The sequence below is a fragment of the Melampsora larici-populina genome (assembly GCF_000204055.1).
Source record: "Melampsora larici-populina 98AG31 unplaced genomic scaffold MELLAscaffold_1, whole genome shotgun sequence".
Lineage (NCBI taxonomy): Eukaryota > Fungi > Basidiomycota > Pucciniomycetes > Pucciniales > Melampsoraceae > Melampsora > Melampsora laricis-populina.
In genome coordinates, this window is record NW_006768765.1 from 1,381,194 (window position 1) to 1,407,330 (window position 26,137).

Consider the following 26,137-nt stretch of genomic DNA (forward strand, 5'->3'; position numbering starts at 1 on the left):
TTGGCAAAAATTGATGATTTTCCATAAGATTTGAAACTTGATTTCAATCATGATATGGATTGAATTTTGAATTGGATTAACATGTTGTGGTGGATCAATTTAATAACCTGATGGAAGTTGATGTTGGTCATCTTGATCAATATCAATATCAACATCCATTGATGTCAATCAGGATCCAAAAATGTCAAAGTGTGCAAGTATGTTTCCAAGAAAAGGATGATGTGAAACAAGTCAGTGGCAAAGTATAAAGTGGAGTGAATTTGATGATGTATTTCTTGTTCTATCTCCTTTGAACTTGGTGTTAGACTTGTGAGTTGTAAACAAAGATCACATTTTTTGTATTTCTCCTGTTGATTGCACCTGGTTGCAGATTTAAAGAAAACCATTGGTTGATGGGCAAATTGGAACAATGATGTGCGGCAGAACTGTGTGTTTCTGAGTGGAATGCCGAGTTATTATGATGGAGGCACACTGACGTGGTGCAGTCTGTGTGTTGCTTGACACTGAAACCAAGGCGGTGAGGCGTGCGGTTGCTGAATGGGACGGGCAGGGAACTCAAAATTTTAAAAGGTTGTCTCACTGCGCTGGAGGAAACCGGCGCGGAAGAGTTAAGCTTAGCGCGGAAGCATGAATTGGAGACGGTTGTCTTGCATTGTGATCTTATGATATAGATCATCAAGTTTTTTTGCAATATCACCTCAAAGTTTTGGGTCTTGTTGGATGTCCAACCCAGCCACCCTCTGGACGTACTGGGTACCATCCACATAGACAAGCTCAAAAGAAAAGACGGGGAAATCAAAACCATAGGAAAAGTTGAATACAGAAAGATTCACCAAGGTTGTGTATCTTTCAAATCTTCTTTGTGGGAAAATTACTAGCCATTGTCTCCATTTTAGGCACCATCGGTGCTAGGTTGGACACTCTGAGGGTTAGCTGACATGATACCTGCTGGATCCAAATGGGCTTTGATTTGTTGAAGTTTTGGGTACTCATCAGAATAATACTGAAAGAAAGAGTTTCAATTTCAGCTTTGTTAGCGGGATTGGCAAGGCAGAGAGAGAGCAAATTTTCATCGGGCTCTCGAAATATATCTACTTACCCTGCTAGACCACTGTTCTTGAGTATACGCGCTATCTCGATAGTTTGGATAACTTCGAGGGTCTTTTTGGCTATCGAATAAAGGTTTAGTAAAGGATTGTACAAAACTGATTCCATCGCTTGGCCATGCTTCAGCAGTAGTCGCATTGAGTACTCCATCAGCTCTAAAAAGCAAGAGAGCGTTGTTGTGTGGAAATCCGTAAGTGTCTTCATCTTCTTTGGTCATCTTACTACTGTAAGATCCGTTTCCTCCCCATAAATCAAAAAACTGTTGCATCCTCTAATTTTCAAGAGACCGCAAATATAGTCAGTCACCCACAAATAGCAATTGAGAAGATACGAATACCCACAAAATTGATAGATTTCTTTTCTTGGCTTCTTTTCATCAAGTTGGACATGAACTCTTGGATTGTGTTGTTTGGTAGCGGTTGAAAAGCCAATAAAGAATTGGTATACGCCACAGCGCTAGGTCTAATGGCAGGTGGGCCGTCAAGAGGTCCCATGAGTGACTCCTGTGGGCCCGAAAGGAGAGAAAGTCAAGCTATTTGAGCTCTTTGGACACACAAAATCTTCAAATGATCTCATTAACAAACCTCAGATTGCGCAAACGTGACTGCTCTGTGAAAGATAAAAAAGATACAAAAGATATAGTCGGATTTTATTCCTGCAAATGAGCTGTGAAAGACACTATGACGATGGTGAAGAGAAAGTATAGGCATAGGCACACGTACGTCACATTGGTAACATCCGGTGGCGATAGTTGGCTGAGTAGGGGCTCTATGATGGCCTCGAATTTCTTCCGATCTCCGTAATATACGCCTGGAAACAACAAGGTGAGAACCCCACGAAAAAGCGACAGACTTCCACAGATTAGATCATAGAAAATATATTGAAAACAAACCTTGAAATATAATGTGGTCTGGAAAACCTGTTGGAAAACCTAGATTTAATCGGAGGGATAATTCGGGGGGTGCTTGATCGATACCGTAATTTTGAAACGCATTGAAAGTCGCCACTGCTTTCTCGAGTGTAGGTTTGTTCCATTGATAAGTGTAAAGCACTGGACTCGAGTACGGTTTATGGGCTTTGATGTCAATTGAGACGATGATACCATAACTGGAGCCAGCTCCCAACACGGCCTATAATGTCGATTTCCCAGTGCGGTGAGCTGAGAAAGTGACGTCGTCATAATGATAATCTGAAGTGAAAGCTTACAAAGAAAATATCTGCATTCTGTGTTGCTGTTGCGTGTGTAAGGTTGCCGTTCGGCAAGATTATATCAACCGCCTGCAAAATGGTTGCATCATCAATAGGTAGCAGAAACATCTTGGAAGACACAGAAGGCAACTAACCACCACGTTGTCCAGCGTACTTCCCAAGAGCCTTGAGGCTGTGCCGAAACCTCCACCTATCGCGGAACCAACGACCCCGACCTGTCGAGGTAAAGATGCGTGGTATGTCAGCAGACATTCTTTCGATGCAATGTGTGCTGAGTCGGGTATGTAGATAAAATCATAAGGAAGTGCAAGTGTTTGAACTTTAAACTAACCTCGGTGCATCTTGCATGAGGCCAATAAAGGCCACCATTTTTGAGTAGAAAGACGGTCAACTCTCGCACTAAGACCCCACCACCGACTCGCACGATGTCAACACCATCTTGCGGTTCCAGCATCTCGATCTGCTTGAAGCTCTTCATGTTTACGACTATTGCTCCATCTGTGCCTCCCAACCCAAAAGACGTATACGAGTGACCTCCACCGAGAGGTGCAAGGCGAGTTCCAGGAAAAAGTCTTGCACAAGCCATTGCATCTTGGACACAGGAAACATCGTTGGGTGTTAGGATGAGTTTAGGAATAGGTGCGATTCTCGGGTTATAAGGTTTTATCGACTCCCCCCACTCTGGAGAATCGGGTGTTAGGATGGGATCGTCCGTTGCTTTCAAGCATGATAATATGTCGGGGTATGTGTCTCGCTGTTTTTGGTCCGTGTGTTTTGACTGACCAGCCACAAGGAGGTCCAATCCAAGGATCAAAGGAAAAACTAGATGGAAAAACATATCTTAATAAAAAATGTGGGCTAAGATTGGACTGAAGAGAAGAAAGTGCGGTGAAGCCGTTTTTATATGTTGCGTAGTTCATGGGAATCATTTGGGCGCCCGAACCGCAACCGTGTGAATTCTACCACCACGTCGTAAGACCTTTGATCTTCTTGAAATGAACTTTTTCAAATCAGCTTTCATGATTGTACTCAACGCATGCTGCGTACATAACATCGCGCAGGTGGATGTGAGCTAGACAGCTTTCCGCAGGTCAGCATCTGTCAGCATGCAACCGAAGGGCGGCCCTTAACACCGGTGGCCCTTAACAAAACCTCGAAATGGCGTGAGCAGCTTGATGAATATCATTTAGGGACGCAGTTGCAGTTATTTGACGTCTGACCTTGCAGATCTGGGCGGAGTGGTCATCGGTCATCAGCTTTCCCCCTTTCCCTTTCATAGGTCACTCATGCTGAACATCCAGCCAAGAAGTATATTTCAAGGTTTATAGGAGTTCAAGTTGCTCTCCCCGCAGAGCAGAACTTGTCACAGATATATGGGTTTTAAATGAGCTTCCCACATTCATCAAAGCAAATATGTAGGTGACAGGCTCAGTCTGAATTTCTTATTTCAATGAGAAAGAGATGCGAGTAAGATATGTAATTGATTTAAGTGTGCCATTCTTCCATTACAAGCATAACGTGCACCTACAATACCTAATAAGATGAAAACGCGCATAACTCAACATCCCAATAAATCACACATCAACACTATTGAGCCCACATAGCACACAGGTGAAATGTCTTGTCAGAACTTCAGAACATTTTACGATTTTCACAATCAGATAAACTACCAATCAAATGAAGATGGTAGATGAAAACATGAGAAAGATGTTGCAACAACAAAGTGGTTCAAATATCTTTTAATTCTTCTTCATCAGCGAGAAGTATAAGCTGATGGTGTCCATCTTACACACCACCAGGGCTTGGTTGAATACTCTGAGGATTAGCTGACATGATACCTGCTGGATCCAGATGAGCTTTGATTTGTTGAAGTGTTGGGTATTGATTGGAATAATACTAAAAGTGAAGGTTTTTAAGACAGAAATCTTTAGCAAGAGCATCAAAGCATCCAGAGTAAATATCTTCATCAGGCACTCTGGGGACTTTGTGCTTACTCTGCTAGACCACTGTTCTTCATTATAAGCATAATCCCTAGAGTTTGGATAACTTCTAGGAAATTTTTTACTAGTGAACAAAGGTTTTGTGAAATATTGTACTAAGCTGATTGCATTGCTTGGCCAAGCTCCAATATTGGTTGCATTTTCAGCACTTTGTCATATCTGAACAGCAAAAGAGCCTTGGTGTGTGAGAATGTGTATGTCCCTTCATCTTTCTCTGCCATTTTACTGTTGTAGGATTGATATCCACCCCTGGCATATTGTAACATAGATTCATAATCAACAATCACCTACACCACAAATCCATCAAAACTGTTTTTACGGGGGTCCAATGCGGTTAAAAAACTAATTTTCTTTGGTGGTGCAAAACGTTTATCAAACACCCCCAACACATCAATTCCAAAACAATACTCTTGGCATTCCAGCACTGTGCACTGGGCCCTTGACCAATGAGAAATCTAGGAGCAAGTTCATTTCCTAATTTTCTTTCATTATCATTTTTTTTTCAATTTTGTGATGAAACACTCAATAAAGGAATAGATGGATAACCCAGATTGGCCCAGCTCCGCAGCACTCATTGGCTCCCCAAAGCAATGAGTGTTGCAGCTGGGAATGGTTTCTGGAGATTGGTCAGACATTTATACAGTCTTGAACTCCTCAACTATACATGGTTGTTTCAAAATTTAGGCATCATTTTGGAGTATTCCAGCACCTATGTTATGGACAGACTTGGGGGTTTTCGGCGACGAGGGTCAAGGGAGTTCTGGTGAGGATTTGTATCTATTACCAGTCTTCCTATGTGGATTGTCGGATGAGGGAAAATCTGTACAGGCAATGTATCTACAACTATAAGATGGTTCTCGAGCTTGTGACATGTAATGTGAATATGTCACTCAAGTGAAATAGAACCAGTTCATAACATTATCCCCCCTTTAATGCCCAAGCTTCCTCTTGCAAGCTCTGCATTCTTTCCACGGGCTGCGTTAAAAAACCCAGTGGGAAAAAGCATAGCCCTCTCACTTCTTCCGCCTTCTCCTTTTGTACTTATTTGTTGCGTCGGGATATTTTAAATTAAACTCATTAACTAAATCTTGACTATTCTTGAGGTTGATTTCGGGTTCCCATGAATTGTTTTCCTTGCCAAATCCTTTCCAACTCACAAAGTATTCCTTCTTGTTGTACCTTCTTCTACAATCTAGTATCTCGTTGACTTCCCATTCTTCTTCATCCTGTATTATGATTGGTTCGACTGGGGGTTGTTTTCGTTGATGTATTGTATCCGGGTTATGTTTCCTGAGTACAGAGACATGAAATACAGGATGGACGCTTTTCATGGAAAGAGGGAGATTCAATTTATAAGTAGAATTTGATATCTTTTGGATAATGAAGAAAGGACCTAGCCATCTATTTTCTAATTTTGGGCTTGGCCTAGTTGTCGAAATGTTTCGTCCGTTCAACCAGACTTGGTCTCCTACTTCCCATCTTGGTGTTTGTTGTACTCTTTTGTCAAATTGTTCTTTCATCTTCTCTTGAGTTAATTCTAAACATTGATTTAATTCAGATTGCACTTCGGCGAGTGTTTGCATCCTCTTCTCTACTGCTGGCACACACTGTTCAGCTGATGGTACTTTGTTGAATGATGGGTTAAATCCATAGTTAGCTTTAAACGGTGAAATGCCCGTGGATTCATGGTCTTTGTTGTTATACGAGAACTCAGCTGTGGGCAGTAGACTTTCCCAATCGTCTTGTCGATATTTAACGAAATGTCGTAAATATTGTTCGATTACTTTATTGACGATCTCGCTTTGACCGTCTGTACGTGGGTGGAAAGCGGTTGACGGGTGAAGGCGTATACCTAGGCGTTTGTCAATTTCTTCCGTGATCTGTGAAATGAAAATACTACCCCTATCTGAGATTATCGTCTTGGGAGTTCCATGAAGCTTCCATACGTTCTTCATCATGAGATCTGCTAGGTCTTCAGCCGACATTGATTCAGTACAAGCAATGAAATGACTCATTTTCGTTAATCTATCCACCACGGTTAATATGCTGTCGTAGCCGTTTGATGCAGGGAGGCCGGTGATAAGGTCATATGAGATATCCGTCCACGGGCCAGCCGGTATCGGTAATGGCTCCAGAGTCCCAAAGGGTTTCTGTGTGGTTGATTTAACCCTTAGACAAGAGTCACAACCGTCCACGTACCTGTTGACGTACGCTTTCTGAGATGGCCAGATGAAGCTTCTCCTGACCAATCCGAGAGTCTTTGCTCGACCTGGGTGTCCCGCAAGCAATGAGTCGTGTCTGCTTCTTAGTATTGAGTATTTGATGTCGTCGACGTCAGGTACTTCTATTCTACCTTGGTTGTAGAGGATACCATCTTGTACTTTGTAATGCTTCAAAGCTGCTTTCGTCTTGGCTGATATCGGGTTCAAGGTTGCGTTCATCAGTTCCCCTATCCTGTCACACTCTATGCTTGCGTCTCTGATTCGTTGTATAATTTGATCATCCGTAGGAATGTCCGGTGCCTTAGTGCCAGTTTCAGCGATGCCCAATACATCCACCTCAAACCAGTGCTCAGAATTGTCGAGTGCAACCACTTCATCTTCGAAGAACCCCTCTACGCTAGCAAGCTCGACCGGGAACGTGTCTGGGCCGATGTTTTCGGGTCTTAACAACTGGCCAAAGGTCAATTTTTCCTCGTTAGTAGGCGCCAGGTCCGGTCTTCTAGATAAGGCATCTGGTTTGGTAGCTTTACTGCCGGGTCGGAATTTAATCACGAAATCGAAACAGCCCAGTGTCTCCGCCCATCGAGCCTGTCTGCGGGTAAGCTGCTTGGTTGTCATGAAAGACTCCAGGTTACGATGGTCCGTGTAGACTATCACATCTAGGCGGTTGGGGTTTCCCTCCAGGTAGTGGCGCCACTCTTTGAAAGACGCGACAATCGCCAGTAGTTCCTTATCAAAGATCTCGTAGTTCCTTTCAGCTTGGACTAGTGATCTGGACAGGTAAGCTACTGGGTGGAGTTCTCCATCGTCCTCGCTGCATTGTGATAGCACTGCTCCTAATGCAAAATCGGAGCAGTCACATTCCAGAGTAAACGGCTTGTATGGATCGGCTATCTTCAGTACGGGTGCGGTGGTGAAGGAGGTCTTCAGGCTCTCAAAGGCTTTTTCGCATTTTTCATCCCAGACATAGTGCGCGTTGAGCTTGGTCAGATTATGAAGTGGTCTTGTGGTTCTTGAAAATTGGTCGATGAAACGTCGGTAAAAATTGGCGAATCCAATGAAGCGTTGGAGTTCAGATACTGATTGGGGTGCTGGCCATTCTTTGACGGCTTTCACTTTCGTCGGGTCCATTCTGATTTTATTCTTAGAGATAATAAGGCCAAGGTATTCAATTTCCTTCTTCGAGAACTCGCATTTTTCGGGTTTCAGCCAGAGTGTATGCTTGGATAGGACGTCGAGTACGCCATCAACAGCGCCTTCGTGATCTACTTTAGGCTTTGTATAAATCATAATGTCATCCAAGAAGGCCGCGGTGTCTTTACCTATACGTCCCAATAAGATATCTTGAATAAAGTATTGGAAATAACCAGGGGCGCCTGTTGGCCCAAAAGGCATAGTCAGAGGTGCAAACTGGCCTTGTTTGCATATAAAGGCCAGTTTATCCTCATCACCCTCTGCTACTCGAAGATTACCGTACGCATTGCGCATATCAAGCTTGGTAAAGTCTTCGGCATCCAGCAAACTGTTGACTAAGTCCATAGTCAACGGTAGTGGGTATTTGTTCTTGACGGTTAGGGCGTTGAGCTTACGGTAATCAAAACAAGGGCGCAGATTGCCGTCCTTCTTCCCTGTGAATAACACAGGGGCAGCCCATGGCGAAGTGGTTCGACGGATAGTCCCGTTGGCTAAGCCTGAATTCACCAATTCCTCCAAAGCAGCGTCCTCGGCTGGTGATAATGGAATTATCCTGCTAGCCTGCGGTTGAGCTCCCGGTATCAGTTCGACACGAAAGTCGTAGCGGCGTCTCGGGGGTAGGCGTTGGGCATTGGACTTCCTAAACATGTGTAAGTGCCTATGATACCTAGACGGGACAATTTCCTCTAGAGCTTTGACGGGTTCGAGTTTCTTTTTGTCGGCGGCGAGTCGTGCTGAGGTTGACCAGGACGTCTTGGCTGCTGTGACCTGGATTGATGTGTTATTCAAGGGAGAAACAGGCTTGCCAGCTGTTCGGGTTGAACATGGGTTGGAATCAGTAATAAACTCACATTGCGGGGGCGTTGATATATCTAAAAAGACATTAGCCCCCTCGTCACTGTTCCTTGCGTGCCCCTGAGGCTCCTCCTTGGGATCGTCGGGGTTCTGTGGCGGGACGGACGAGGCCGTATTCACTACGGCCGCAATGCTCGTATCCGGGTCTTGTGTCGTGATGTGTTCGTGGTTTTCGTTGTTCGTGGTGGGTGTAATCGTGATAAGGGGGGAACTATCGGGAGATAGAGGGTTGTCATCTGTTTCAAGGTGATTAGGATTAACTGGACTCTCGAACTCACATTGCGGGGATGCTAACGTGTCAGAATTGACACACATCCCCTCGTAATTGTGCCTAGCGTCCCTCATGGGGTCCAACGAGTGGCCAGATAAGGGTGTTTTCGGCCAATACGAAACCAATGAAGTGGTTGCAACGTGAGTCTCGGCTGGGTGTACCATACTTTTACTCCAGTCAATCAGGTGAAAGTTTTTCTTGATCCATGGCATGCCAAGTATGCCGTCGTACGAGTCTTTGAGTCTTGTAATGATGAATGGGGTCGGTAATGGGTCGGATTTGATAAAAAGGTGGGTCTTGAAGGAAGATCGGCTCTCAGAGCCGTCGAATCCAGTGATCAATTGGTCATGTCGATCAGCACCGGCTATCAAGCCAGCGTGGTAGGCAAATGATTCACTGAGCACATCGTGCGTAGCACCTGAATCAATGAGGAACGTAGCGGGAAATGTTTGGGACGGTGTGGCTCGGGGAATTTGGGACATGGATAATGTGGTGTGTAAAAAAATGCGCGGGTCGTTTGTATTGCACAAGTTCATTCTACTAGATCCCACATTAATTGATGACAAATTCTCCAGGTGGCTCAGGATGGGCACAACCTTCAATCCTGAGCTTCTCCATTTTTTGAAGTTTCAGCTCGTCCTACTCCTTCTAAACTACTGGTATGATTCACCCTCTGATTACTCAACTCTGCGACTTTAATTTCCAATCCAGCTATTTTTGATTGATAACCACCTCGACCCTTCCCTTTCCTACTAGCTCTACGATCGGGACATGCGCTGGAGATGTGACCCTGGCCATTGCAGCGGAAGCATAAACCCGCTCGCATACGTCGTGCTCGTTCCTCTTCGGACAATCTAACGTAGGCGGCTGATAAATCCATGGCATTGGGGTCTGAGATTCCTGCACTCGTGCTTGGCGTATGGAAGGTTGGGTTGGTCGCGCCGTGTAATTTACTGTCTATCTTGATAGCTAAATTAGTGATTTGTTCAATTGACGTGAAATCCTCTTGCGTCATAACCATTGCCACTCTAATCTCCTTTTTCAAACCTTGCTCGTATTGACTAATGAGCGTCGGAGTTTCCCAGCCAGTAGAAGTTGCGTGAATGTTAAATTCATGGGTATACGCGGCCACGGTGGTCTTCTGCGATAAGTTTCGCAGCGCGCGTTCCGCCTTCGATTTCTTCTCAGTATCGAAATACATAGCTTTAAAATTTGTAACGAAGCGTTCAAAGGTTACGAGGTGGGCGGTAGCGGGGTCGAATAACTCCTTTGTCAAGGGTTGCGCCCAACTGCTGGCTGCTCCCGTGAGGTAAGACAGCGAGAAAACCACCTTACTTCGGTCGTCGGGGAAGAGGTAGGGGTGTGCCAGCATATAGAGCTGGACTTGACTCGCAAAGATCTCTGCGGGTTCGCCTCGAGCGCCGTTGAATTTATCGGGCGTCGAGACTTTGGGGCCCTTCAGGACCGGTTCAGCTGGTGGTGGCTGTGGCGCAGTGGGTGGTTGAGTGGCTGCAGCAGGTGCAGATGGGCCTCGGGATTCCAACGCCGCTAAACGAGCTTCGGACTGCTGGTATCTGGCTTCAGCTTGTCCTCGCATCAGGCGTTCTTCAGCCAATGAGGTGGAAAGCTCCGCAAGCTTGCGTTGTATGTCTTCGAGAGAGGTCATGTTGGTGTCAGACATATCGATCTCGCTACCGGTAAGGCTAGAATCGGCGTCGAGAAAAGGGATCGGAGTTTCACTATCAGAGTCCTCCTCCTCTAAAGGAGCACGGTAAGATGGAGACGTGGTTGCGTTTGCTAGTCCAGGGATCACAGTCGGGATCGACAGAGTTTTTAGTAAGTAAGATAAGGTTCTGGTGGATTCGGTTTCAGCGTATGCAGATTAGTTAATAAGGTTTTCGATTTCGAATAGTTTCTTGGGTCTTTTCAACTTTGAATTTCTGAGATCTAGATAAGGTTTTCTAATGAGGTCGAGATTCGCTAGTATTCTGAATCTTGAGGTTCGGTTTTCTTTCGATTTAAGTCAATTCTACTTGTTTCTTCTTGGTGATCTATCTATAGTCCTTGAGTCTCGTCTATAGATCCGACAATATGTTATGGACAGACTTGGGGGTTTTCGGCGACGAGGGTCAAGGGAGTTCTGGTGAGGATTTGTATCTATTACCAGTCTTCCTATGTGGATTGTCGGATGAGGGAAAATCTGTACAGGCAATGTATCTACAACTATAAGATGGTTCTCGAGCTTGTGACATGTAATGTGAATATGTCACTCAAGTGAAATAGAACCAGTTCATAACAACCTACATCCTCAATGTAGGCTCTTTTCTGTGGGGAACACCCATGTAGGAGCTGTTTTGGAAGTGCCTACATGGGTTTTCTGCAGGCTGAAAAGAGCAAAGGCCTAAAAAATATGTCTTGATCTGTTCAACGTGTTTTTTTCAAGTATCATGAATCAAACACAAATTTGAGTCTGAATAAAAGACAAATGTCAGACAAACTGGATTAAAAAAGAAAACTTCAATATGAAATAAAAAACTTTGACTTTTGAATCAAATTGAAGATGTTTAATCCTGTATTCTTCCCAATAGTGATCAGTGATATTGTGAGGGTAGGATACTCTTTGAGAGTGCTCTATGCTCACTAAAGTTGTAAAATGGGTATTGTAGTATTGAAAGTCTATTCTTTATTTCAAATAATGTAGTATTTACATAACAAAATAAAGAAGAGGAAGAAAGTAAACAAGACTAACAGTCTGTTTGGATAAATTCAGACAGACTACAGTTAGATGACTCCTTGAAGGAGGACTGAAGTATAATTAACAATTATTATGAAGTAAGAAGGCTGGATCCAAGGCCCTCCTGTAATCTTTAAAGTAACAGATTAAAGAGTGAGGTGAAGGTCACTAATCTGGTTGTTCTATAGTCATCAACTTCTAGTTTTTCAAAAGGTGCACTGACCTGTGAGTTGATATAGGCACTGAGCTGTGAGTTGATATAGGCACTAACCTGTAGTTGTTCAAATGGTGCACTGGCCGGTGAGTTGATATAGGTCACTAACCTGTGGTTGTTCAAAAGGTAACCAACTTGAAGTTAATTTGAAGGTCACTAACCTGGAAGATTTCTGCTTAGGGAAAGTAGAGGATCCAGAAAAAGGTGAAGAGATTACTACTTGCTTTTAGTCAGGAAGCTGATTAAAGTTCTGAAGTTATCACTAGTCTTATATTTATAAGACTCTTAATTTTACTTCAATAGAACTTTAATGCTGTTCTTTAAAAGTAAAATTGAAATAAGGGATTTAAGTAATAGGGGATTGAAAAGAAGAGCAAAGAAGGAAATTTAATTATTAGGGGTTTTGAAAAGAAAAGTGTGAATGATTGTGAAAAGAGTGTTGTGAAAGGTTAGATAAGGTTCTGAGTGAAAGGTTATTAGATATGATATATAGCCACTCGTCACAAGTTATAGGGTTATGTTGGACTCAAGTGAGTTTTATGTTTAGTTTCCCTGATTATAGCTTGATTCGAGATGTTTTTAAAAGAAAGAAAAAGAAAAATTCAGAGTCTATTCTAACTACTTCTGGATGATGAAGGGGTTTGGATAGGAATCTGGAAAGGGAAACAACAGGTACGCGAGGAGCAAAGAGACTCCTTTGTCAGGGTACCTTGTTATAAGGTGGAGCATGCCTAGTAACATGTCAACCTTGAGTAGCTCTTAGATCATTTATTATCTAATAGGAGGTCGTGACTACGTCACGGACCTTTTCCTTGGGAGACTATTACTAATCTAGGTTTCCACGATAATGCTCTTTGGGATTCCTATGGGTGCGTGTGCATGGACTAGTGCTTCTCTCCTTGCGTGCCTCATACGAGCGCTCCAAATAATATTATATCCACCCCTCTTGATCACTATTATCCCTAACTTTTCAACTGATTATGAGATGAAATCTTTGTGTGAGATCAGCCTGCAGACCTGCTGGCATTTTTTTTTGAGAGAGGAGAGCTCACTATTTGGCTCATACACCTTTTGACCACTTAAAATTTGGATGAATATACTCTTTGTCAACCCAACCAATGAAGGTTTGAAGTTTTGATCTCACTTTTTGAAAGCTTGAATTGAAATAATTATCAAATAGTGTGAATACACATCCAAAGTTTAAGTGAAGTTGAGGAAGAAAGAATCAGAATGTTTCATTGTATAGAATTTCTTCAAGTTCTTTGCAAAGTTGTTGACTTGTTTTGTTCCCAAATGAGAAATTGAATTCTTTTCTATTCTACTTGGCTGAATTTAAGGTGGAGGTTGTTGATAGAATGCTTTTCACCTGAACTTCATAACAAACTCCCTTTCTCTCGCTCACAAGTGTCAAACCTCACAAAATTACAGTGCGGAGAGCTGAAAAGAAAAAGAATAAAGAGATCAAGATGGGATTCCGTAGATCAAGAGAAAAGAGATAAGTGAACGTTGGAAGCTCATCTGGGCAAATACCATCCATTTGATCTATACCATGATACAATCAATCAATCAAGATCCGCTTGGATTTGTCAAAATACTGCACACCCTAGGTGAGATGAACTTAGGCTTATTGGCATTTTTCTGATTTCTACTGATTTGATGATTGAAGTAAAGTAGCTTCAAGAATGAAGGATGTGGGTGTGGATTACCTGAGGATAAGTTTGAATATAGTGGATTTGTGAAATAATGCTCAATTAATAGTTTACAGAATCTTTTGACCAGATGTTTAGAAGTTCTCCAGATGCACTGGGGACAACACCGCAAGCGCTACGCAACGCAATGGATTTCAACCTATTTCCATTGTGTTGCGCAGTCGGCGCATTATTACGCTACGCAACCACTCCGCAATGGGGCGTTTTTATTCTACCTTGCCGTTGTGGAGCGGTCAGGCAAATATTGCAGAAAATGCGCAATATTGCCCTATTTCCGCAATATTTGCCCTAAATAACTGTCAAAAACCAACCGCAATTGCGGTGCGGGTTTCTGAGCAACGGGTTTTTTGAACCTGGATTGCAGAGCGCTGGCACCGCACTATATTGTGTTGCTATTGCGGCGCCCAAAAGCGCTACGCAACCGCACCGCAACCGCAACATAGTGTGGTGCTCTTGCGGTATTGCTGGGGACGGGCTTGTTTGCTTATGCTCTAGTTGATCTTTCTCTCCATAAATCTTGCATACAGAAGACGCTCTAATTGTAAGGTACCCAGAAAATGTTCAAGTTTTTGTGTTTGAATCAAAGATCAACTTCTTGGCAAAATTTAGGTGTGAGTTGCCCATAGCCGCATAGTTCTCTTCCTCAATACTCAGAGATGGTTCTCGGTGTGACTCCCATTCATCTGAAGGTTGTAAATCCCAACTTCCATCGACTTCTTGCACAAAATTATGTACCACACAACACGCCAAAAGCCAAGCATTGAGATAGTTAGCACTTTTTCTACCTTTGATGACAAGTCGAGATTCTTCACAGGACTGAGTAAGTCCTTCCAAAGTCCATTCGTGTGTTCTGAGACAATTCAAGCAAGACTCAACGCAAAGTTTAAATGACGGCAAGCACGGTCAAGCTCTTGATTCCTAGGCTTCTTGAAAGTGGGCACTATGTATTTGGAAGAACTACATCCCTAATCTGCTAAAAGGTACTCTCCAGGGCTAAAAAACGATTTGGTGTTTTTGTAAAACTAGTGACAAAATGACCACTCAGTTGCTATTATGTGATCACAAAAGGGTAAGTACTTACCTCTGTAGATTTAAGGACTCTTTGGTCATGCGCACTTCCACACCATCCATGGTGCGCGTAGATGATCCTTCTTTGATGATCACAGATGATCAACAAATTCAAAGCATAGATGGACTTTCAACAATAATAGTCTTCACAATTTTTCTGGGGGGCATACACTAAAGGAATAAGTGTTCCGTCAATGAAACCTACACACTCTTTGAAAAATGATGTTGAACCAATTGCTGATTTGATTTCGTTTTGTTCTTCAGCTGTAGGCCACTTAACATATCTCAATTCAATTCTATTGAGTGCCTGGATACATTGATAAGTGTAGTTATCAACACTTCCTTCTAAATAAGAGGTCAGTACTTATTTAGTTCCAGATGAGATACAGTCAAACACTTACCTGCCATCAAGAAAATTTTTGCTATTACTCGACACTGGCTGCCATTTCCAGACAGCCTGAAATTGGCCATTGCAACCAAGAGCTGCCATTGAGGTGGAGATTGAGAGCATGTTGAATTGTTGTAAAAGATTGGATCCCCTGCTATTTGATTGACAAGGGTGTTAAAAGCATTCTTGGACATCTGCACCTATCACATAACAAGAATCATGTCAGTCAATTGGAAATGAGAGCATGAGATTAGATTTCACATACTACAACTACCCAAGTCCGATCGGTCCCATTCCACCATTCGTCAAAACAGGTGTGCTTTCTTTCACGGCGCAACATACGGGGAATTCTAGGAAGGAGGTATCTTTTCTTCTGAGCACGTTCTAACCCATAAGCCAAGATGGCTAGTTTCGATTTGTCCTCCATGTATCAGCGTTTTTGAGCTCTACTGAACGACATTGCTTCAAGTGTACTGGTTAAGATTAACTGACAAGCCATCAATAGAAGAGGATCTTGCAAGTTTGGATCTACTGTATCTTCATTGGAATCAAGTTGATCTAGGATAATAACCGCTGCCAAGATGGTAGTGAACTTGCTGGGGTGTGTACTGGTTTTGTAATGGTTGGTGGCCAAAGACGCTACCTGAAGTGCAAAGAAACACTTCAAGTAGGCCAAGATGTTGCGACAAGTGGTGGAGGTCGGCGTTGGGGAGAGAGAGAAGGGGTGGGTTGGATGGAAATGTTTGGGTCTCAAACCTGAAGTCCCAACTGGGTGTACCACAGTACACCCAGTTACCGCCAAAAAATCACTGGGTGTACCGGGATTTTTGGCAACCGGGTCAGCTTTGAGACCGGCTGTTATATACTCTCCTCTTTAAACCTAACTGTATTGATATTTGTTTGTATCACTACGTTGTTTTAGGGTTTGTTGTTGATGATTGTTATGACCATTACTAATTATGCTTAATTACATATACATGCTAAGTATATTACATAGTATAAGCATTTTAACTCTTGACACTCAGTTATGAGGTGTAACTGATGTTTTATTACATACTACATGTGGTTTTAAGTGTACATGTATATGTAATTAATATTTTTATGTCTTTTCTTACACATTACATACTGTTTACAGGCTGTATGTATATGTAACTAGTCTTTTATATGATAATTCTATATTACAAGTTAGTCTTGGGTGCATGTATATGTACTCAGGGCTGACAGGTATAGCCACCATTAGCAATCAGTTTTTTCATCAGGGAGTGTGTGATAACACGCCCAGCAACATTCAGTATATATTCCACCTCGTGATCTACATGAGGCCAATTTGCTCACATTTTGATTGGCTCCTGGTCAAATGGAACAATTTCTTGATTGGATTGAACTCAGGCAAGTATGCCAGTAGGTAGATGAGTAAGACTCCGTTCTGTTTTCAGAATTCTTTGATTAATCACCCTTGGTGGATCTGCAGGTTGTCCAGAATGAGGACTTACAAAGAGATACTTTCTTGTCATCAGAAAAGTATAATAAGTAATGGCTCAAAAGATCCTTACCAAGTTGCGTTTGAAATAGAGTTTCACATGGACTCTTCCAACTGCCCCCTTGACTGTAACACCTACAATCATGCCCTGTTTCCTGACTATTGGCAACAGTGTGCAGTGGTCAAGTTCCAAATGTTACACTTGCTGGATAGTCTGACATCCCTTAGGCGCCTAGCTTTGTGATTGATCAATTTCATGTGCAGAAATTTCACATTCATCTAATGAACAATACAAAAAGGATTGTCAGTTCAATCACTATAAATATCAGATACCAAAGAGAGTTTACTGACCAAGGACTCTGGTGGAATTCTAGCCACCATCATGACAAACTTGGCTTGTTTATTGGCACATTAGTCCTTGTGAACGCCCCAAGTTACCTCCAGAGATAACCCAAGCTGTTTGCATAATTTGAAAGAAATGGTAGTTTGCAAGACATAGTGACCAGTGAAGAGCTGCAATTGATGTTGAGTCTTGTCTAAATACATGGAGGGTCAACTAGTGATCAGATTGTATAGAAAATCTAAGTGTTTATCTGATAAGGTGAGTGGTGGCCTTGCTTTGCGTACTCATATGGGTTGTAAATGACTTTCCAAGTGTGTTGGTACAGTTCTTGCCATTGCTTTAAATACCAGGGTGATATTGAACAGTCTAGTAAACCATTGATATTGGATTGAGAGAAATTGTTTTTCTCCATTTGAACAGCGAGTAACTTTATATCTTCTGGATACTTTTGAAAAGGCACCAAGAAAGATAAAGAAGGCAAATGAAAGATGGAAGAAACTGGAAACTGAAAAACAGAGATCAAGTTGGATGGATTTGAGGTGAGGCATCAAAATCCAGGAAGAGTTTGAGGCTGGTGCTGGTGAGGGTCCTCCCCCTCCATTGTGGGTGGGTCATTGGTTGATAGACCCAGCACTGGAAATATTTGTGGTGGAGGAAGGTTTCAGAAAAAGTAAAAAAAATGAAATCAAAAGTTTTTTAAGTGAGCACACAGACCTGAGGCAAAACAGGACTTTACAAGCAATTTCTGAAAGACTGTACACATAGATCAATTTCTACCTAAATATAATAAAGGAAAGTGATTGAAGAAAAAAAAGTGTTGTGGTCTAGCCCCATTGAGATGCCCTGCGGCCAATTTGAGTGTCCCTGTGGTATGCTATCACACGTCAAAATTCTCAACACCTTTTTCTATCCACCTGTGCCATCTCACTGTTCCTCATCTCACATTTTCAGTCACATAATCAATCTGCTTTTCCATCTCTCTCATCTATGGGCAAGTTTGGTTATGTTTGATTTTTGGTGATTATAGCAATCATGTCACCAAAAGAGAAACTCCATCCCGGTGACCAAAAACTACTTACATAATTGTAAAATCTTCAATAAAATCCTCTATGTACTCAGCAATGTTCCTCTTCAACACCTTTCAGGCTCCAACATCATCATCATCAGCCAACACCAGTGTGGCTCAGATCATTGATCATTGGACCAACACCTTTCATCTGACACTCAGCTCATCAAGTGAAGCATGTGATCATATCATAGTCCATCAAATTCAAGGCATTTCAAATCCATATCATTCAAATTCATGAAATAATTTCAAGAAAATCATTGAAATTGTTTTGAGGACTTCATTCAACCATCTCCACTTGTTTTGCTCAATCTGATAGAATTGATCAACAAATCAAGACTAACTTCAAGTTTGATAGAAGCACAAAGTTTGAAAGATGCTGTTACATATGCAATTTTGTGATTCTGTCTATATATGCTAGGACATGCTCTGCACAAAAACAGAATTAGGGGAACTGTGACCTTCTGTGATTACAACCAAGCTACTTACATGTGAGGAATTGGCATGCCTCAAGCCTGTGTGGCAACTGGGCACCAATTGCACCTAGTACTCTTTATAAACTGTGATGCCAAATATTTGATTTTTTAAAGACAAGAGAAGTCAGAAGTCAAGAGAGATTGAAAAGTTATTGTGTTGATTTTCATTGATGGTACAAGAAAGAAAGCAATAAATCAGGATCACAGTTTGAAATGGTTTGTCAAATCTTAAAGGATGTATGATGAGTTTGATAAGGACCCTGGAATGCGCCCATGGATGTATCTGACGAAAATTAGGACCTTTTGTTGGTGATGTTTTTGGACACTAAACTTCACTTCACTGACACCTACAGGAGTTTAAACGATGCGCCAGAAGCAGGCCTTTCAGCTACACTAACTTTCAACCCCGTAGCTCCAATACTTCCTGAGATATCTCAATGTAACAGCCAAAAAAGGCCCATATTCGGAAGGTCCTAATCGGACCTTGGAGCAAGGGTGTCACTATACTATACCAGTATCGGTATAGTATCGGTATAGTATCGCAACCCGTTACTATACTGACCACGATACTGGTAAAAAAGGACCGATACTATACTACACATGTAGCAAGTATAGTATTGGTCTTCTCAACGATACTTGACTTTACTGGGCTTGGGTAAGTCGCTTCAAAGTTTGCCCTCCGGATTCCGACATTCACTGCTTGCAGCCAAGTCATAAAACAACTACAGCATCAACAAATCTCACTACCACAATCCCATCAGAACAACATCAACAGCTCTCACTTTGATCGACTGTAAAACCATTCAAGAACCAAGCAAGGTGATCAACGCTGACCGGATTCAGTGCTCTGATCATCTTGTGGCCATTTGAGAACTTACAACCGGTTGTAACCTCCTTGGCTTGGTTGAACTGGACTACAATCAACTTTCAAAATCAAAACCCAGCATACAATATCATCAAGAACGATCAAAGAAAGCGATCAAAAGGCAACATCAACAATATCAAACTATTCAAACTCACATCAGTTTACTTGACTGATCTTGTCTTAAATCAGCTTAATCAATCTCTCGAAATTCTGATCAACAAAAAACAATCAATCGATCATCATATCATCAAGTCAAATCGCATCCTCAGTTGTATAAAGCTATAATACACTCAGAGCCAATCGGTCAGTCTTGCATCGATCGACTTGATGTCACAAAGCCAACAATCTCGACCGGTACCGTCCTCCAGTTCTCGCGCGATCGCACCTTCTCGAACTTCACGAGGGCGATTAGTCCGACAGAATAATGCTAGCGAGGATAACGGTTCCATCGAATCCTCGCTTCCACCAGATACAGATCAGGGCTCAGAGAGCGAGTCAGCCCCTCCAGCACTACGCCGAAGCAAGAGAACTCCTTCGGTTGCTCCCTCGGACTCTTCTGCTGTACTCAAATCACCTTCCAAAAGACAACGCAAGTCAGGATCAACTCAGAAGAGAGTAGAGAAATCATCAGCCAAGAAAGGTGGTCAAAAGAAAAAGAAGACCAATCAGTCAGCTCCTGCGACTTCTACAGCCCTTCAGGTAAGCTGATTAGACCCAACCTTAGTCTTTTACACAAGCTAACTGATTCATTGACAGCTTGATGAGACAGTTGTCAACTTGGCCCAAGACTCTGGGGAAGAAAATGCTCGATCACAACCCCCAAAAAGGTCTCGAACCACAGTTCGTGCAACTGAGCCAATCTTGGATTATTTCGAAGGGCCTTTCCTTCTTCCAGAGGAGGTAAGTAAAATCTTTCTCTTGGGACTTTTACTTGCATATAAGGCTGATCATTGCTCAATGTATAACTGTGAACAGCCTCGTGACAAAATACCAACAATGTACACATGCATATGGTGCAATACAAATCACCGAGGTGCAGTGACTTCGAAATCAAATTTAACTGCGCATCGTGATGGATCGACTCAGGAGTCGCACTCAGGGCGAGGATGCCCTGAACGCGAGGAGGCAATTAAATCTGGCTTATGTCTCCCTCCGACTCAAGCTGAACTTCGCAACATTGCAAAAGCTTCGAAAACCGGATTTGTACCATTATCTGAATCATCTCTAGCTGCCATGAAGCATCGATCACGCTTTAACAATCAACTATTAAATCAGATGGTTTTATCTTGGATTATTCGTTGGGCTTTACCTTGGTCAAGGATAGAAGATCCAGAACTTCGCGCAGCATTCCGATACTCAAACCCAAATGTGCATCTCTATGGTCGAACATGGGCAGCCCTTCAGGGCCATCGGCTATATCTGTCGCTCAGTGAGCAAGTCATCGGGGATTTAAAAGTATGTCCATCATTTTTCACCTTGATTTCATCGAAGCTGAGTTTTCTCCTGTTGATTCTAGAAAAGTAAGAGCAAATTCAACTTGCAACACGACGGCTGGACAACAAAAGGGAATCGATATGCATTCCTTGGATATTCTGTATCATACATAGATGAAAACTTCAACTTTGTATCTCGTCACCTTGGACTTAAGCTCATATCGTGGTATCACAAAGGAGAATGGCTCTCGGCTCCAATGGTCAATTTTCTACAGAAGAATGGTCTGTATTCTCAGACAAGTAGTCTATTTTAATTCTACATCTTTTTATCCAATTTCGTACCTGCTCTCATTGAACTCTTTCACCTACTTCCACATGCTCTCACAGACCACCGATTCGGGGTCCAACAATAATACAATGGGTGCTGCAATGCACAAGTCTTTACAATCAATAGCTGAGAGTGAGTACCAGCCGTACTTTTGGGACCCTGGAACGATGCATGTTAAGTGCATGGCACACAAGCTGGCACTCATTGTCAACAACGGCCTCAACGCTCTTGGTATCAAAGGCCAGACCAACAAAAGTGTTCAAGATCTTGCTCGAGGACAATTCCCAATCAATAATCACTTACAAACTATTCCGGAGGAATCAGAAGATGAAATTACTGCCGATTGTAATGTATCAACTTTACCTGATTCAACTCAGCTTCAGCAAGAACATGATGAGCTTCCACCAGAACACGACGAATTCGATCCTGAACATGATGAGCTCGAATTGAATGGAGCTCTCACCCCTACTTTCTTTGACAACATCAACAACCATTTAGAAATTGGTCTTCAGACTTATGAAGATCTTCCAGACCTTGACGATGTAATTCCTGCAGGAGAGATTCATTCCGATACTGGAGTGGAATCCGATTCTGACAACAGCTCGGAACCCGATGAAGAACTTCCTGAACCCCTATCTCACTCTTTCAGCCAAATCAATGGATCACCTGATCTTCCAGCTAACCCGATCCCTACTCTCCAAGCCCAGAGGAACGTAAAACGTGATGCTAAAAAGAAGGCCAAAGCACAAGCAGCTGAGTTGACCATTTCAGACCGAGCACGCGCACGTCGACTCAATGGTGTCTTAAAAAAGGTATGTTTTTCTGTGACTGTTTTGAGACTGATCAGGGTCTGAGGCTGATCTATGTGCGTGTGGATCTCATTTCCAGCTTGATTTTGTCCTTCGCAAGATAACAGGATCTGCAGCTAATCGCCTATACTTTCGATCTATCGCCAAAGCAATAAAATTGAATGTCCGAGACCTGCTTGCCGCATATGGAATCCGCTGGAACATCAAGTGGGAGAGCCATCAGCGTGGGTGGGAGGCACGAGATGTAAGTCAATCAAATTCATGAGATCAAATCCTACCTCGACTGATCAGTGTTTTGTTGTAGGTCATTGATGAAATGTTGAAGCAAGATCAATCAGAGGCTCCACACCCAAGGGACTGTCCAAGCGCCACCAACACAGCTAGTGGCGGTCCTGGAAGCTTCATATCCGACCCCATCTTGAACCATCAACGCGGTATCTTCAAGAAGATTACCTTCAGTCAAGATGATTGGAAGCTCGTCAAAGCGCTCAATGTTGAACTCAAAGTTGGTAAAGGTACCAGTTTTTTCATCAATTTTCTGTCAGAACTGACTGGTTTTCTTTAGGTTTATGCTGATCTTACCAAAGAGATAGAAGGTGATGGGCCGACTGGATGTATGGTCCTTCGGAAGTATTATCAGCTTCAGAAGAACCTCAAGAAAAAGATCTCAAAGAGTAATCGAACTGATACTCTCTATCCAATGTACCTATCAATGAAGAATAGTGTTGATACTTACTTTTCTGAAGCTCTAGGATGTGAAACAATCGTCATGGCTACTGTGTTACATCCAAGCTGGCGAACAAATTTCTTTTCAGCTGCATTTGGTTCAGATTCCTCCGAGTTCAAAATTGCAACTCATTTACTCACAACTCATTTTAATAAAAGAGAACAATTGTTACAGTCTGAAGCAGCTCAACAAACACCAGCAGTCAATTTACCCAGACACGGCGAGGATTCTGATGATGAGATGTTTAATCTGAGATGCAAACAACCAACAGAACCAACTAAGGATGACTTTCTCAATGGCTTTGGGCTGATGATGCCCCAGATGAGGAAGTTGATCTGGACCCCAAGAAAGCTCTAATATGGTGGAATGTAAGCTTGGTTGTCTGTTGATTTATGCCGAGTCAAATATTCTAACCAATTTCTTCTTATCAACAGAATAATCAGTCTCGTTATCCGGTACTATCATCCTTGGCACGCGACTATCTTGCAACAAGTGCCACATCTTGCCCAGTTGAGAGATGTTTCTCGACTGCAGCAGATGTTTGTGACCGCAACCGAGGTGGCCTTCTACCTAGAACCATTGAGCGCTCAGTAAGTACTTGTCTCTGGACTACTCAAAAGGTCAAGTTGTCTCAGGATTTTGAACTAGCTGGAGAAATGATGGCTCTATGTATTGCGGAGGATGAAGATTCAAGGAATAAGATCAAAAAGTCATAATGTTTAGGTGACTGTTGTTGTCAGATTGCTTTTCAATAAAAATCTCAAATGTGTTGTTTGTTTCAGATTGTCTACAATGGAATTATCAAATGTGTTGTTTGTGTAGTGTTTAACTTATGTGAGCAAAACTGAAGATACTACCAGTATCTCAATGGAGCTTGCTTCATCAGAGAACAATGATGTATCATATATGGTTTAGTTCATGGATGATGATCTTCATCTTTTGAGCAATCACAACTAAAAAAAAGCACCCAAAATTCTTGAAAAAAAAACTTGCAAAATATAAAAAAAAACACCCAAAAAACATATACAGTCAAAACTCTCCAAATCCATAACTCGCTAAATCCATAAACCCCTCAAAGCCATAGGGTATGGTTTCCACATTTGTGGCGCAGGCCAAAATTTGGATTAACCCCTCTAGCCCCTTAACCCATACCAAAATAGTGGGAAAATGTGGTTTTTATCCCCGCTAGACCCATACTTTACCACAGAGTTAACTGCTCAGCAGTCTACCATCACTGACTTCTTCCGCTGTTCTCCTCTACCCTCAACCTGATGATCTATGTGTGTTCATAAACCTCTGTCACCCTTACTGTTCTTCACTTTTGTGATTGATTGTTCTCTTTGCTCAGCCCTCTAAATCTATGATTATCATGGTCTGATAGAGTTTTTGTTTCTAAAGAACCATACATCTATGGCATTAGAGGGTGTTTCTGATAAAGCCATACTTCTATGGTATTAGAGGGTTTTTTTAGTAAAACCATAGATAGGCTAAAACCCTATAAGCCCATAGCCCCTGGATTCCACAGAATGGTATGGCTTTAGGGAGTTTTGACTGTATACTGAGTATAGTATAGTATAGTTGAACTATACTATACTATGCAGAGTATAGTTGAACTATACTATACTGAGTATAGTCCCAGTATAGTATAGTATAGTATAGTGGCACCCTTGCTTGGAGGCCGATTTTTTTTTTGCGCCTTTGCGATTTCCGTCGAACTGAGCAACGCTACAGGTCTACGACCAGGCTCATTGGATAGCCCTGTCCCATGCACATCTTTTTAGGTGTCTGGGACCGCGAGGCAGGTAGTGGTGTGTAGAGTAGCGCCCAAAAACCAAAAATCGGGTTTCGTCAGATACATCCATAGGCGCATTCCAGGGTCCTGTTTGATATTGATCATAGAAATGAATGCTTGATAAATAAAACCCAATGCACGTACCTATATAGCTGTTGTCAATGTTTTAGTACAGTCTTGGCATTGATCTCAAATGATATGTTGACTTTTCCATTCATGAACAGGTGAGGAGCAGCTCAAGTGAATCGTTTATCTCTTCTTCCTTCAAATTTAAAAGATTTTTATTCGTGACATGACTGATAGGGCTTACAAATGCATTGGATGATGATATTCTTCATTTTATTCCTCAAGCAGACGGAATGATGTGGCTCTGAAGGTTATGACAAGGAGTTTGATATATAGGAAATGTAGATTCAATTTAAATTCAAATTCAAATCTCGCTGCATCACTGCATCATCAATCCAACCTTTTGCCAGTGTATGTACTTACATAAAAGGGAATGTAGAACAGGCGATTTGGTTTAAGTGCACGAGTATTCTTATGCGGTGTATTCACAACAGCTTTGGATGCCGTGTAAATCCTACAGATACAATTCCATTACTCGTCTTTTTTTTCTTATCTTAACTCACATCAGACTCCGCATTGGATTGGAGATATGAGTCCGTTTAAATTTGATAGGGATCATCTGACCGGGGAATCGTTGGCGATGACGAATCGGCTTGAAGGGATCGGAATTGTCTAAGACGGATGCATTCTTTGTATCTGAGTGAGGCTTGGATCAAGACTTGGTTCCGAATAGTGGAGATGAAAAATTCTACCCACTTGATTGTCGAAGTGAACTGATCATATACTAGGGACACATAGATGGGTCTACCGATGGCTCATGAAGGGGTCTGGTGGGTGGGGCTTGAAACCCCAGATGATATATCGGATGTAAGCCAAACTACGGAATGAAATCCCAACTGGAATTTACAGGCTTAAGACGGTGTTAAGTGTCACGGGTACAAATCCTCTTGCTGATGAATTGATGAATCCCATTGTCGAGTTTAATGGAGAATTGGAGTTTCGGTTTGATCTTTCGAGTGTACGATTCATCCTGGAGCCGAGGATGTGTTAAAGAGGAATTATTAGAAGTTGGATCAACCTGCTGTATATAGATGTATTGGATGGTGAGTTGATTGATGATGAAGGATGGATGCTTTAGAAAGGGAGATTGATGAGGAATTGAGACACTAACGAGGAATTTAAATGAGTATAAAATCAAAATTTATCACTCAATCTCAATCTCTCTCTTGTCTCCGTAATCGTTGGTCCGTTGATTGGTTGATATAATATTTTTGAAGTTTAAAATTCAATTAGACCCTTTTTCGTGATGCTTCTGATTAAGTAAGACTTTTCACAACAAGACACAAGAGGTCAAATCATTTTCATTTTCTGTCACATATATATACAGCCTTTGACTTATTGAAGTGATTTATACCCACACACACTCACAGAAGCAGAAAAGAAGAGCAAGAAACTCATCAAACTCACTCCAGTCACACACATGCAACAAAGAATTTAAAATTTGATTTCAACCCCTCAAGACTTAAAACTACGAAGAATATGTAATGAGTTTTTTTTTTTCTTGACTACATATACTTTTTGATATATCAAGCTTCTAATTTAGCCCTTTCTTTACCGACTTTCTGTCTCTCCCCCTTGGGTGTTTAAATCTACAAACACCGACCAACCCACCAACCGACCAGTTAGCTGCTGACTTTGAATTCCTTCTTTTTTATTAATCACCACCTCATCGATCGTATGCAGTCTGAGCTTTTTGATTTTACTCAGATTTCCTTATCCTG

General features: G+C 42.1%; 3 protein-coding genes across 3 annotated transcripts; 1 reads left to right on the forward strand and 2 right to left on the reverse strand.

Moving 5' to 3' along the window:
- Positions 1-892: 892 nt before the first annotated feature.
- On the reverse strand, positions 893-3,154 carry MELLADRAFT_58493 (uncharacterized protein; the record flags this gene model as incomplete). The annotated part of the gene is made up of 9 exons (XM_007404009.1): positions 893-1,003; positions 1,100-1,378; positions 1,449-1,610; positions 1,692-1,716; positions 1,830-1,917; positions 2,000-2,237; positions 2,314-2,385; positions 2,451-2,531; positions 2,648-3,154. 9 exons carry the CDS (start codon positions 3,152-3,154, stop codon positions 893-895), a joined length of 1,563 nt encoding a protein of 520 aa, XP_007404071.1.
- Positions 3,155-4,411: 1,257 nt separating this feature from the next.
- MELLADRAFT_86874 (uncharacterized protein) lies at positions 4,412-4,951 on the reverse strand (the record flags this gene model as incomplete). Its single annotated transcript, XM_007404008.1, has 3 exons — positions 4,412-4,565; positions 4,706-4,798; positions 4,863-4,951. 3 exons carry the CDS (start codon positions 4,949-4,951, stop codon positions 4,412-4,414), a joined length of 336 nt encoding a protein of 111 aa, XP_007404070.1.
- A 16,527-nt stretch (positions 4,952-21,478) lies between these two features.
- On the forward strand, positions 21,479-22,751 carry MELLADRAFT_86875 (uncharacterized protein; the record flags this gene model as incomplete). Its single annotated transcript, XM_007403542.1, has 4 exons — positions 21,479-21,504; positions 21,564-21,774; positions 22,112-22,276; positions 22,587-22,751. The coding sequence occupies 4 exons, from the start codon at positions 21,479-21,481 to the stop codon at positions 22,749-22,751; spliced, it is 567 nt and encodes a 188-aa protein (XP_007403604.1).
- Positions 22,752-26,137: the final 3,386 nt, after the last annotated feature.